At 36.3% G+C, this 13,211-nt stretch overlaps 1 protein-coding gene across 9 annotated transcripts in view; it reads right to left on the reverse strand.

Moving 5' to 3' along the window:
- NBEA (neurobeachin) overlaps positions 1-13,211 on the reverse strand; it is a 452,703-nt gene that overhangs the window by 152,983 nt on the left and 286,509 nt on the right. For all 9 annotated transcript variants that reach the window (XM_064409011.1, XM_064409015.1, XM_064409017.1 and 6 more), the window contains one exon: positions 11,675-11,818. In XM_064409011.1, the coding sequence (XP_064265081.1) occupies positions 11,675-11,818 (144 nt within the window). The remainder of the gene's footprint in view (positions 1-11,674; positions 11,819-13,211) is intronic.

Below are 13,211 nucleotides of genomic sequence, written 5' to 3' on the forward strand. Positions count from 1 at the left end.
GAGAGGAGCCGCAGCAGCGGCGCCCGGGGATGCTGCCGGGCGCTCCCCGCGCAGCGCAGGAACCGCGGGCGGCACCGAGCGCGCTGCCCTTCCCGCTCCGGGGGAAAAGACAACCTGTGGCTGCCTCGCTTCGCCCAACAAGCTGGGGATTGTGGAGGGGGACCCGTGTGTAGGGTGCTTGTCAGCTCTTGGGACTCTAAGCAAAAGCATCTGTCTTTAAGGATCGTTTCAATGCCTCTCCCGCACCTCTCCGAAGCTATCGGGGCGACCGCAACAGAAAGCGACCTACCAGAGAAGTTCTGGCCTTAAAACGAGTCCAGAAATCCCTTCAGACACACAGGTCTAGCAGTCTGTTCAAATGGTGATTTTTCCCTTTTGCCTGATCCCTGTGGTCAGCACATGTGATTTACATTTCTAAAATAAACTCTACCACACATCTACCTTTTAAAATAATATTTTCTTTCCAAAAGTAAATAATTGCGAAATTAGAAGGTCCCAGTGAATAAAAGCAGAATGTAACTTCCCTGCTCCCCTGCGTAATTTTTGTTAAACAGAGACTTCATTCCCTGTTCTTGTAACTTAGCTTTTGTATTTTTCAAGTTCAAGTAAAGCAAATCAAATGTTCTGTTAGGTTTAAAAGTTTGTTATCTGCTAATGGAATATCAGTAAAATTACACCTCTTAAAGAAAGCTGCTAAAGAATGGTATTTTGAACTTATTATTTAATATATTTTCATTTTCATAAATTGTCATTTTTAGCTGTAAGAGCTAAACACGTGTTACATTCATGGGCCTGAAAATTACACTGGAGGTATATCTGCTAAGAAGATTGGGCACAATTACTCCCAAGGAGGGTCAGGTATATGCTTTTATATGCTGAATTATGAAAAAAGACATTTACCTGCCGCAGGCCTGGAAGTCTAACTTTTAAAATAAAATTTTGGTGATTACCCAGAAACAAAAAGTATTAGCTGGGACAAGTACTTTGAAAACATATCCAATCAGCTCAACCAATTTAATTTTACAACCTGATGGTAATTACTCTGAAAAAAAACAGGTGGGTGTTGGCATATTTAATTTTTAACTGATACTGGTTTAAAAGAAAAAGTATATAGATCTTTTTCATATACATACATTCAACATAGATTAACTGAAACCAATACTTTCACTATGTAATATAGTTTGCATAAATGAAATTCTGTAATTTGATATGACATGAACAAGAATTTTAGATAATAAGAATAATAACTAAAAATCACTCACAAGATACCTGAAATAAGACAACTGAAATTTCCTCAGCACTTTAACTGTAAAGCCAGGTGTATCTGGCACTGAGTTGTATTTGAAATGTATAAAAATCCTTATACTTAAAAATACCAGATGTAACGCATGCACAAGCACACAAAAACTTCAGAGTTTCTTGAAATGAAAGTCACATAGCATGGAAGTAGAAAGAAGTATAGGTACCAGGATCCTTTGGGAAAAGCTCTTTGGTTTGAAAAATATTTCAACCATTTAACATCTAATACAACACATGCAGTACCAAGTAAATAACAAGTAAACAAGGTAAGATGCCTAAACAATTCACATAATTTAGTCTATTTTTGTTCTCTTTGTCATCATAAATTTGATTCAAACTACCCTTTAAAAAGATTTCTGCAGTAAATATATTGAACTTACATGAGGATGGCTGCCCCCAATTTGTTCTCCGCTATAGCAAATACTTGAAAGCAGTAACTTCACTGAAGCCAAGGCCCTTATAAGAATGTACAAATACAGCTCCCTTTACTCATTACTTTCAACAGTTTCATTAAAGATAATTTGCACAACTTTTTAAATGCAAAAACCAGAATCAAAGTCTAAATATGACTATAATCTTGGTTTTCTCTTCCACCACTGAATAATACCCCAAATCCATTTCCCCTCTTTTCAGAGATATCCAAGCTTATTTTGTTGGCTTTTTACTCCTGCACAATCATATGTTTCATATTGTGAGAGAGGGATTGACTTTTTTTTTTGTTTGTTTAAATGTCATAGCCAGTGCAGATAGGCCCCGATATTCAAGATTTTCCCTACTTTTCCCCCCTTTCCTTCATAAAGCATGTAACACTACTACTACTAACATCAAAGATCAGCTTAAATGATCTTTTTCAACAACAATGACTAAACAATTACAGAAATTCAATTGTCTTAAGTGGTTGCCATAACAGCAAGCAAATGTGTTTGATTAAAAAGCAAATGTAAATAAAAACAATCTTGCATATTATATCTGTGGATAAAATAGTAAGAAAGAATTACATAATTTTGATGAGATTGTGAAAATAGTTAAATATAGCGTTGCTTGAGAAGAAAAAAGTAATTTTATCTCAAACATATACATACCTATATATTTGAATTAAGTGACATATGCATCTTCACGGGTAAATTATTATTTTTTTAATTCTATACTTTCCTGGTGTCATTAAAAGAAAAATATTAAATAGTACTTCTTCCTGAGGGAAAACATGCCTCCCAATATTCCTAGGAATAACTATTTCTTTATATTGTTCCAAGTGTGATAGAAAGCAACCACTTAATAGAATAGTTAGAGAATATGCAGAGACAAACTCAACAGGAAACCAAAGTCAGTCTTACTGAACCACTGAAGGTCCTGTGGAGCAATTAGCTGCGTGTCTAACAGCTCAAAGTAACTCAGAAACACAACATTTGCTCCCTTTTGCATGTAAAGTCAAATTTACTCTGTGGCACACATGAGAACTCCTGAATGTGCTGACGTTCTGAATGGCTTACATGGCTTTAGAGTTTTTCCAGGACGTGTCCAAGTGCCAACCTCCCAGACGATCAGGTATTAATAATAGTCAAGACTCCCCCTAATGATCTACATCTGGCCAGAAATGTATATATTTGGAATAGGGACCTCACTACTGCAATGCACATATTTGCCACTTCAAAATTAGATTCACACCGTGTGCTCTGCCTGAAGCTATACCCTGGAAGGACTGAGTAAAGTAAGATGGTTTAGAAACTTAAGAACTTGATTGTTAAATGGTGCATCCAGATGTGAGTATTCTACACTGATGCAGCGGGACCTGCACTAGCTCCCTCCTCATTCTCAGGTAAAACTTAATATATTTTCAACCTAGAAAACCTTAAGTGATGCTGAACACACTCACATAAGTAACAATTTTTGTCTCTGGGAGAGTCACTGTAGCTAGCTATTTAATTGAAAAGTAACAGAAAAAAATACCTTAGAAAAGCATATATTTAATGTTCAAAAGAATAACATGTTTAATGTTCATTTAAAGAAGAAAGGAGAAAGCAGAGAGAAAAGCCTGATATAATTCTATACCACTGAAACAGGAACTCGAGCTAACGAGTCAGGAACACAAGGGATCAAATCCCAGATGCCAGTCTGAGCAAACCAGACTTGACAGGTATCTTATACAGTCCAGTTTGTGTACCTTGTCATGCCCATAGGGCTTGATTGATTAGAAATTTAAGGAAATAAGCCCTTCTGCTTTCATTCCTTCCAGTCTCCATTATGGAAAAGCTCTTCAGAAAAACTGTAAGTGTTGTATTTCTTGAGACCAGAGCGAACAGAAATATTATGTTCAGATAGCTCATGATATTTTAAAATTCACTTATATAGATAGTAACTCCTATATCTGTGTGGGAATGAAGACATAGGTTGTCGGATCAGCGTATAACTTGACAGGTATATTTGGAAAAATCACTTGAGATGCAGCAGTTGTTAACTTCTAAATTTTCTGAAAATATCAGTATCTCTAAACCACACCAGAGCCAATTCTAGTGCAACTCTGTCTACTAGTTTGCTGCATGTATTGCATTCCTACAGTTGGGGCAATTCAAAAGACTCTTCCACAAATATCCTCTGGTACCTATTGAAAGGAGCAGTGATGTGGCAGGCTCTGTCATTCAGCCTTTTTTTCCTTAACAACCTGATTCCATTGCTGAAATTTTATTGCTTCTCAAGTCTACTCTTGTTTAAAAGTTTGTTCAAAATGGCTTCCTGGTTCAGAAATGACAGAGACTAACAGGGTGTGCTTACGTAAACCTTGTTTCTTTAGAAAGCCGAGCTAAAAGCATGGGATGAGGCCACCTCTGGTAGAATTTCTGGTTAATTAAACCAAGACTAACCAAATGTCTTCTTGGCTGATCTAATTGGCTTCAGAGGAAAAAAAGAAAGGCAAAAAAAGTCCTGTTCAAAGGTCAGTGAAAGTACTTAGTTTAAACATAGATACTGTCAACACAGTTCTGAAAACATTCCTTCAACTAATCTATGGTGGTCCAGTCCTAATATGTTCCTGTGAAGAATAAATGGATATTTTCATGGGAACCAATTACATAGTGAAGAAGAAATAAGATGCAAAATGGTGGAGATTCCTTATGTCTAGGCCTGTCTTCCCAGAGTCTCCTATATATCATGTAGCTCATCTGCTTGACCTTTGATGGAATAACCAGTTCCATCCAGGGTGTGGCACGTCAGGAAAAGGGAGAAGCTACAGATCTGTGAAGTCAGAGGCTCCACTGTAGTCTAATTTTGCAGCCTGAGAAATTTCAAAAAAGAGTTTTGTAATGTATGGAAAAACAAGTTAAATACACTGTTATCAGTGGACAGTAACAAAACATGAAGCACTCTCAGAGCCACTCATAAATACAGTCCAACAGAGTTTGAACTGATTTAATTTTAAAGCTAGGAAAGCAGGAAATCTGGTTGTCATTTTAAAAGCTGAAGATGCCCAGACAGAGTTGCTGTACTAAGGTACAAAGAGAAGAGTTCTTCAAAGCTGTGCTTAGGAACACTATCATATGTGACTGACAACCACCTTATAAAATATTAAGATATTTTGGATAGTAATATGGAAAAAATGATTAGAATAAACACTGAGCTGTCTAAAAATAGTATGCTATAGAAACTCTGGGCCTTTTTCTTTTTTAGTGTGAAAGCCAACTACATATCAAAAGTATAATTGTTTTCAGTTTATGCCTGAATCTACACTCCAAATTAAACTTAAACAAATATGTTTTTCTTTTTTATAGTTAGGCTTGAGGATCAAAATCTGAATACACAAAAAACAGAAACTACGAAAATCTGGCTGAATTAAATTTCCATGTTTGGAAGTAAAAGGCTTATGTGGTTACGTATCTATCATAGAATGGGAAACGGAATCACTCTTCTTCCACATTCCTGTCACTTTCCCAAACAAGCAACTGCCCCAATGAAATTCCTATCTTGAATGCTAATTTGCAATAATAATGAAGTTTGAAAGGAAAAAAAAAAAACCTACTTAGTAGTGCATGCTGAATTCAGTGAAGAGTTTCCATTTGGAAGCTTAAAAAACTAGGAGAAATATTCAGACTTTTTTGTATTTTCTGTTGAAACTTTTATATTTGTTACTTAACTGACTTATTTGTGTGTGCACATAGATAAACATACTTGAAAAAAGCATAAAGTATGGCAAAGCTTAAGGTACCTTAGCCACCTCTAGACAGAGAGAAAAAGAGAGTGTAAGAGGGAGAAGAGAAATAAAATGGGAAGGAAAGAAAGAAAGAAAGAAAGAAAGAAGGAAAACAGCGAGCAAGCTGATAAAGACTACCTCTGGCTCTGGAAATATCAGAGGTACAAGCTGTTAGAGGCTGAGACGGAATTATTAGGAAGCACCACTGTGTACTTGCTACAGTTCTTGCTGGGTTTCCCTTATGGTTGTTGCTTTCTGCCCTCTGGGCCACTCCAGACCATCAGAGCCACTGGTGCGTGCATGGCAGCTGCTGCAGGAGAAGGAGAGAATATGATGGACAACAGGGCTCCCCCAGCCCCATGGGAGAGGACACATCAGGGCAGGAGGAGAAGAGTTGGAGAGGGAAGATGATATCACCCTTGGAACCACTGTTGTGCTTTGTTCTCCAGGAGAGAGGAAGATGAATTCCTTTTCCTTTTCCCTTTCCTTTTCCCTTTCCTTTTCCCTTTCCCCTTTCCTTTCCTTTCCTTTCCTTTCCTTTCCTTTCCTTTCCTTTCCTTTCCTTTCCTTTCCTTTCCTTTCCTTTCCTTTCCTTTCCTTTCCTTTCCTTTCCTTTCCTTTCCTTTCCTTTCCTTTCCTTTCCTTTCCTTTCCTTTCCTTTCCTTTCCTTTCCTTTCCTTTCCTTTCCTTTCCGTCCTGAGTAGGCTGTGGTCACTGCTGGAGACAGTAGCAATGCAATTTGGTCTTTTCTTCAACCCATTACTCTAACAGCAGATAATGCAACAAAATTTTCTCTGGTTGGCCTCAAATGCATTATTTTTATACGCCTGAAAAATCTAATAATTTGAAAATCTGCCTTCTCAGTAGAAGCTCAAGTTTGTGGATTTAGGGTTTTTTTTTTTTTTTTTCATTAAGAAAACCTTCTGTTTGTCTACCTGTTTAGCTTGTTAACAAAACCAATAGAAATAATGCTACATATATTATTAACATTTTGAGAATGGCAACAGAAGAAAACTCAAGAAAATATGGTCCTCCTTCACTCCTTAGGAATAAGTAAGAAAAAGTTTCAAGCAGCTTTGCGTACCAGAGATTGTCCTACACTGGTCAACTCTTGTAAAGAAAATTCCTTGTCAGACTTTGGCCAAAAGAAGTGTTACTGTAACTCAGAATGTATGTCTATAAATTTCAAATGCGTATTATACCTCTGAATATGAGTAAAAATATATGTTTTCCGTAAAAATTATTTATTTTGCAAGTTTTTGTGTGGCTTTAGGTGCAGTTCCTTGACGTGTTAGTGGTTTTATTGCTGCATCTGATCCTATGTGAGACTTCAACATAATTTCAGAAATGTAAATGAGCTCTTTGTTAAAACCTGGAATAGAAAATTTCCCCACGGGCCAAATAATTTATCTTTTTTAATTTTTCTTTTTGTACTGCTATACAACTTCAATTGTAACTGTGTGTAGTCCAAATTTTGGCACTATTCCAATTCCCTCTAATGACATCATCTAAAATTTTTTCATTTGGAAATTGGTCAAATTATGATGCTTTCTGTTAGTTTGTCTGAAAAGAGAGAAAAGGCTTATATTGCATAGGTCACAAAACAGATGTTGATAATGTTTGTCTGGACTTCAAACAGATGACCTGGAAGTGAAAGGTCTTATATCTCATTAATAATAATACAAGCTGTCAAATCCCCCTGACCTAGCGTGTTCCTTAGCACAGGGCAGTAAGTCAATACACTCAGCACACTCCCAAGAAGTCTGGAGAGAAGGCTTTTCACATTTAGTCCTCAGGCCAGTGTGGACTTGCTACTGCTGCTGGCTCAGATGAAAGATCAGCTCTTGCTCATCAGTAATAGCTTTGCTTCCTAGAAATATTTTTACTCTGAAGTTCAAAGTTGCTAAAAGTTATGGCAGTGCTGGGATGCTGCATCTGTATCAAAATTCCTGGCCCATTTGTACTAGGGGGGAGGCTCTTTCCACCTCAAGGCAGATGTCCAAGAAGAAGGGAAGATTCTGTACTGAAGGTTATGATACAGTAAGACTAAGATTCATTAAAGGCAGTTAGTGGCGTTCCTTGTGAGTTGAGTTGCTCAATCTGCTGATATAATGGAGCAAATAACATGTATTTATTCTTGCAAGAGTGTTGTGAGGCTGTAATTCACTGTGGCTGATGAGGAAGTCAGCTTCTGAGTTGATTGAGCCCACGCAAGTAACCAGATGCCTGCCAAAGCCCTTTGTCTTCCTAAAATAACTCAAAGCATCATATCCTCCTATTTTTATTTCCTTTCTTTCTTTCTTTCTAGAAAATGCTCTTTTAGAGAGTAGCAAAAGATTCCACCAAGGATCCCTTGCTTGGTTGGGGTATGTTTGTTGCTGTCACCAGCTCTATGACAAAATAGACGAAATGTGCTCCAGTTAAGAACATGTATCTTTCAAAAATGTCAAGGCTAAATTCTGCTCTCAAATGCACACAAACAAGTCTCAGCAAGTGAAATGCATCTTCACAACAAAGAAAACATCTTCCTAAAAATAGAATTATAAAATCTGAGTAGATCAACATTAATTTTTTTAATGACCTATTTTAATGCAAGATGAGTACTTTGAAATAAAACCCCAACCCAAACAACAAACTTTGTTAAAAGAAAACTGTATATCTACTAGGTCTACTACCTTATATCCTTGTAAAAATGCAAGCTTATAATGTTAGAACACACCCACATATTTTTAATTTTGAAACAATCACCTACTAAGCAGGAGACAAATTGTTAGCAAATTTAAATTCTTAGGATCTTAAAAGAAAGGTAAGTATTTAAGAGCCCTACTGCAGCATTAGGAAATATAAATGGAAAAGGACAAGAGTTAGTAATATCAAGTCACTACAGTGGATTTGATTGTATTACCCAGAGATTCACAATATATTAGGAAACTGTTAAAATTGACTGGGCTAGCTCAGTCATTAGTTCTAACAGAGATGTGACTTGCCTCTTGAAGTGAACAGTCTGGGAAGAAAAGGAGATAAAACTGAAACAGAAACACGTAAAATATTTTAATACAAAAATGCTAAAACAAGAACATCTTTCGCTAACTCATACTGTAAGACAGTTTCAATACTGCTTTTGTTAAAAATTGTGATGCAAACTTATAAGTCATAATCCTAAGACCATAATAACATGGAATCAGATTTTCATATTTTATTAAAATGTTACTTAATATAATGAAATCTGACCAACTGCAATTGCAACATATGGAATACTAAGATTATATAATAAAAATATTCAGACTATAATTATTTAAAAATTCTCCATACCATATGCAATTTATCAAAGTGAACTTTACATTGATTTGTGCCACATGGTTGATGAAAAACTATAAAGAGTCTCTGGAACAAAAGGTATGTACAGATAACTTTGTATGAACAATCTCAATCTGTTTTAAACTTCCTTTTTTTCAGTTTTAAGTTCACAAATCAAAATATTGTATTATTTATATCCTCTTAGTTAAAAATTTTCTAGAACCTAAGGCCTCATCTGTTTAAAATGCGCCTTAGTTTCATGGAATAAACAATGCTAAATTGTTTAAGTTAAATGTGGACAACCTTAAATCAATTGAAACCTGGTTTATAAAGATTTTGTTTAATTCCTATCTCTTACTGAGACAATCCAAATCGTTGTAAATCAGGTTTGAATTGATTTAAGCTTTAAAGTTAAATTGGAGGCATATCTGAATATAGAAATTCCTATGTGTCATTTCACTGTGAGCAGTAACTAGATATAAATGAAGCTGTGCTATACCATAACCAGATAGATCTCAAAGATTTCCAGATCATGTATACTAAATGTACATAACTCTTTAGAATTAGACAAGAACAGACAGTGTGGCTTTATTGGGACCCGCTCTTCAGAGCTGTCAGAGATTGTTCAAACCTTCTTAAGCAAAACCCACACCTTCTTTGCCTACTGCTTTTCTTGATTTCAGTTATTGGACTCAAGTTTCAGGGCCACATTTTATGTACTGAAAACTTGGAAAAACAGTTTTATTGTACAGAAAATCCTGCAATATCAGCAGCTAAAGAGAGGGTATCATGAGATTCATGGGTTTTTTTACCAATTTAAAATATACAGAAGACATGTATGATACTGTGTGTGATCACTAACTCTCAACATCAGCTCCAAAGATGAGTGAGAGTTGAGTAGCAAAGGCTGCAGTTAATCTAATGGTAAAACTGAGATAGTGGAGTGTAGGTTCTTTTTGAGAAGCTTACAGGTTTTGGTACCATATGGCACCATTATCACATCACCTCACCACACTTGGAAGCAGTTTGCGTGCTCTGTTAGCATTGATAGGGAACACAAGGGCATCCTGTCAATATTTCAAAAGTGGGTTGGTTTTTTCTTTTCTTCACTTTCTATTATTTCTGCTTTTGCAATACTGACAATATCTCCCAATTTTATGAACAATAAAAGCAAAGGACTAGAATGACTGTGCCATGTCCTGAGGGAGCAGGGGCTGCCATCCAGCAGCAATCTTGAGTAAAAGGATAAATTGCACATTAATTTTTAAGGACACATTGAAATACTAGGCTTTTGCAGAGGGATGTAGCTGTAAGAATAGTATTGCATCAGTGTGTTTGAACAAAATGTCAGTATTGTGGCATAGAGAAAACTTCATATCTGACTGAGATTTTCCAGACTGGGTAAAAATTTTTCATGCCCGCTTTGCAGTTTTTTTTAATCAGTATTTCAATTCAAATGCATATTTCATCCTCTAAACAGCCTTTTAAACTACTGTATGCATATTTAGTTGGAAATACTGTTCTTAGATATAAGAACTTAGCCAAAGCAGTACTGAGTTTTCCTTCTAAAAGAGAAAGGGACATTGCCCAAATTATCCCAGTTATGGTCCTGCTTGATGCACTATTTTATTGACTTTAAACAACAGTGTCTCAGCAGCAGCTGGCTGCAGATTGAGAAAGCAAGTAGAGTGACATATTAACTGTGATAATCATATATTGATGCTTGCTCCCAAATAAAAACATCTATTTCTCCCTCTCTGCTCTAGTTCTAAAGTATGAGACTAATTTCCATGTAGGTGGTTGTTGGGGGTTTTTAGCCTTTTCATTTTTTTTGGTGGGATTTTGGTTTGTTTTGCTTTGATTTTATTTTTATTTTGTAATCATCTACTTATGATCTTATCTTTGCTACAGATTTTTACTATGGAATCAGAAGAAAGTGCAGGAACAAAGATAGCTATTTTAGAAATTCAGTTATGCAGAAAAAAACCATGACATCACAAAACTCTCCTTTAGTGGAGTAGTTTAATAAAGATACTCCTAAGTAAATTAATCTGAAAAACTTCATAGTACATTTAATATTTCTCAGTTTTATCCCATTTGAGAGGAAAATGCATTTTCAACTTTCAATATGCCCTTTTTTCCAGACTACTTCCCAGGGAAGGTAGTATCACCTCTAAGACAAAGCTGTAACAGAACCTGCTAGAAGACAGATGAACAGATCTCACTGCATTCCTTCACCCAGGAAAGGACCAGAAGGGCTCCCTCATGCATATTTACAGAGGGTTCATTCCCAGCTCATATGCTAACTCCCAAAGTTCAAAGCTTGGTTACAGCTTCATTCTCTCTTAGTCCTTGCTTAAAACAGGCAACTTTTTCTCTCGCTGCGACAGATGGGTTGAGATACTGCAGACCTTCCTCAACTCCATCACTGGGAGAACTGGGTGCCAGCAGGAGGGCAGGTCTCTCTGCAGAAGCTGCATGGCACTTGGGATCAGACACAAACACACTCTCACAAAACCCTGACTTGTGGAATGAGTCCGTTTACACTTTAACACACACACACACAAAAAAAAAAAAAAAAAAAAAAAGTGGGAGGTTTCACATTGGTATTTACAGACTTTTGAACAAGTGACCCTCACTAATAAAAGGACTTGAGGTATTGCTATTTCTCACATCTCTGCTCAAAGACTGTGCAATGGGCAAATGCTTTGTACCCACTGTCCATACCTCAAGGAAGTAGAGAGGAAGCAATTAAATCTGAAATGCAAAGAATCTGTTCATATTGCAATTGTTATGTTTGGCTGTGAATATTAAGACATTAACCACAAAGGTTAAGAACCAACAAGCTTAAAAGAGCCTTTTGACTCTTATCTTAATTCTAATGAAAAGTATAATTACCTGCAAGGTTATCAATCTCTTTTTCTTGGAGCAGGCTAACAGCGTCATCATCTCCTTCCAGCATAAGCTCTGTTTCTGCATTCTGATTTACCACAGCTTGACTTCGGAAAGTTTTCTTTGACTTCACTACGTCCTCTTCAGTGCCTAAAAAAAAGTTAGAAATATTGTGAATTTACCTGAATAATATTTTAAATACAATGACAGTCAAGTAGTAAAAACACTGCAGTATAAATCACCTTTATCAAAAAGAAAAGAAGGAACATTTTCTAAAACTTTACCAAGGTTTACAAAATATGCAGGTCTCTTCTGTTTTCTGTCCTGTCCCGAATAAAATACAAACTTTTCCACAAAGACTCTCCTGGTTTTAATAATTGCTATTTACTTTGTGTTCAATGTTGTTCCATTAGTTTTCCACCTGCAACAAATTCAGCAGGAATTTCTTTTGGGTTCCTGGTGCCCTGACTCTGACTGACCTGAGAGCACAAGCCACCTACTCTAAATAAAGAAGCTGCATTCAGGAATCAAAATCTCTCAGGATTTTTGTCTTTTCAGATAGCAGGGACAGGGTGGTAAAGTAGGAGTTGGTTTATCTCTGATACACATTAACAACAAGGTAGGCTATGCAGAGATTCAGAAAAGACTGAAAAAAAGACAAGCATGGTGAGGGAACTTTGGTGCACATCTGTGTGTGTGTGTTTTAAGCAACACAATAAAAATGGCAGTATGTGGATATGTGCCAATTACCTAAAGGTTTTCATGGATAATATTCATTTTTCTTGACTACAGTTGGCTTTTTCTATTCAGCCTGATGATTCCTTATGGCAGGAGACTTAACTTATTGAATTTTGAGAATATTTTATTGAAACCTGCCTGATTTTATTCTTATGATGTAAAAAATAAATCCTAGTGTGGTCAAATGACAGAATCATAATGAGGTTTTATGTCATAAATACCTTTCATGTTACTGTTGTGACCTCCTCATAGAATTTCTTTGTTAGCTGGGAAGAGGTCATAAGTTTTATTTTCAGTACTATGGAGTCACAGCAGCCTCAGACAAGAAAGATTTCTATTTTTTTTCTTAAACAGAAAACCCTGCATCTTCTCCTTGGACCATACAAGACCTGGGCATCTCCACTGCTGTCAATCAAGAAATAACTCTAAATCATCTCTGTTTTTAGTAGGATAATTTGGAAATTTGCTTCCTACTAAGCTACAGAATAAGTGTGAAAATAGGCAAAACTATGCACATGTGGGTTTTGTTTGTCTTCCACAATGCCTGAACTTAAACAGGATGAAAACTATCATGGCAGATGTAAAATGCTGTTGTAAAATCCACTAAGACTCATGGTCCCCTATTAATACAGGACGACTAAGAGGAATACAGTAAGGAGACAGGTTAGTGAAGATAAATACATGGAACAGAACTGATGTATCAGGCAGTTTTGTTATTGCAAGGAGTTGGGAAGATGTTACAATTTTACCTCCCACTCAAATAATTAATTAGAGTCTTTTAATTAGTTTATGCACAGGAGAGTCA

This window comes from Passer domesticus, chromosome 2 (genome assembly GCF_036417665.1).
Source record: "Passer domesticus isolate bPasDom1 chromosome 2, bPasDom1.hap1, whole genome shotgun sequence".
NCBI classification, from domain to species: domain Eukaryota; kingdom Metazoa; phylum Chordata; class Aves; order Passeriformes; family Passeridae; genus Passer; species Passer domesticus.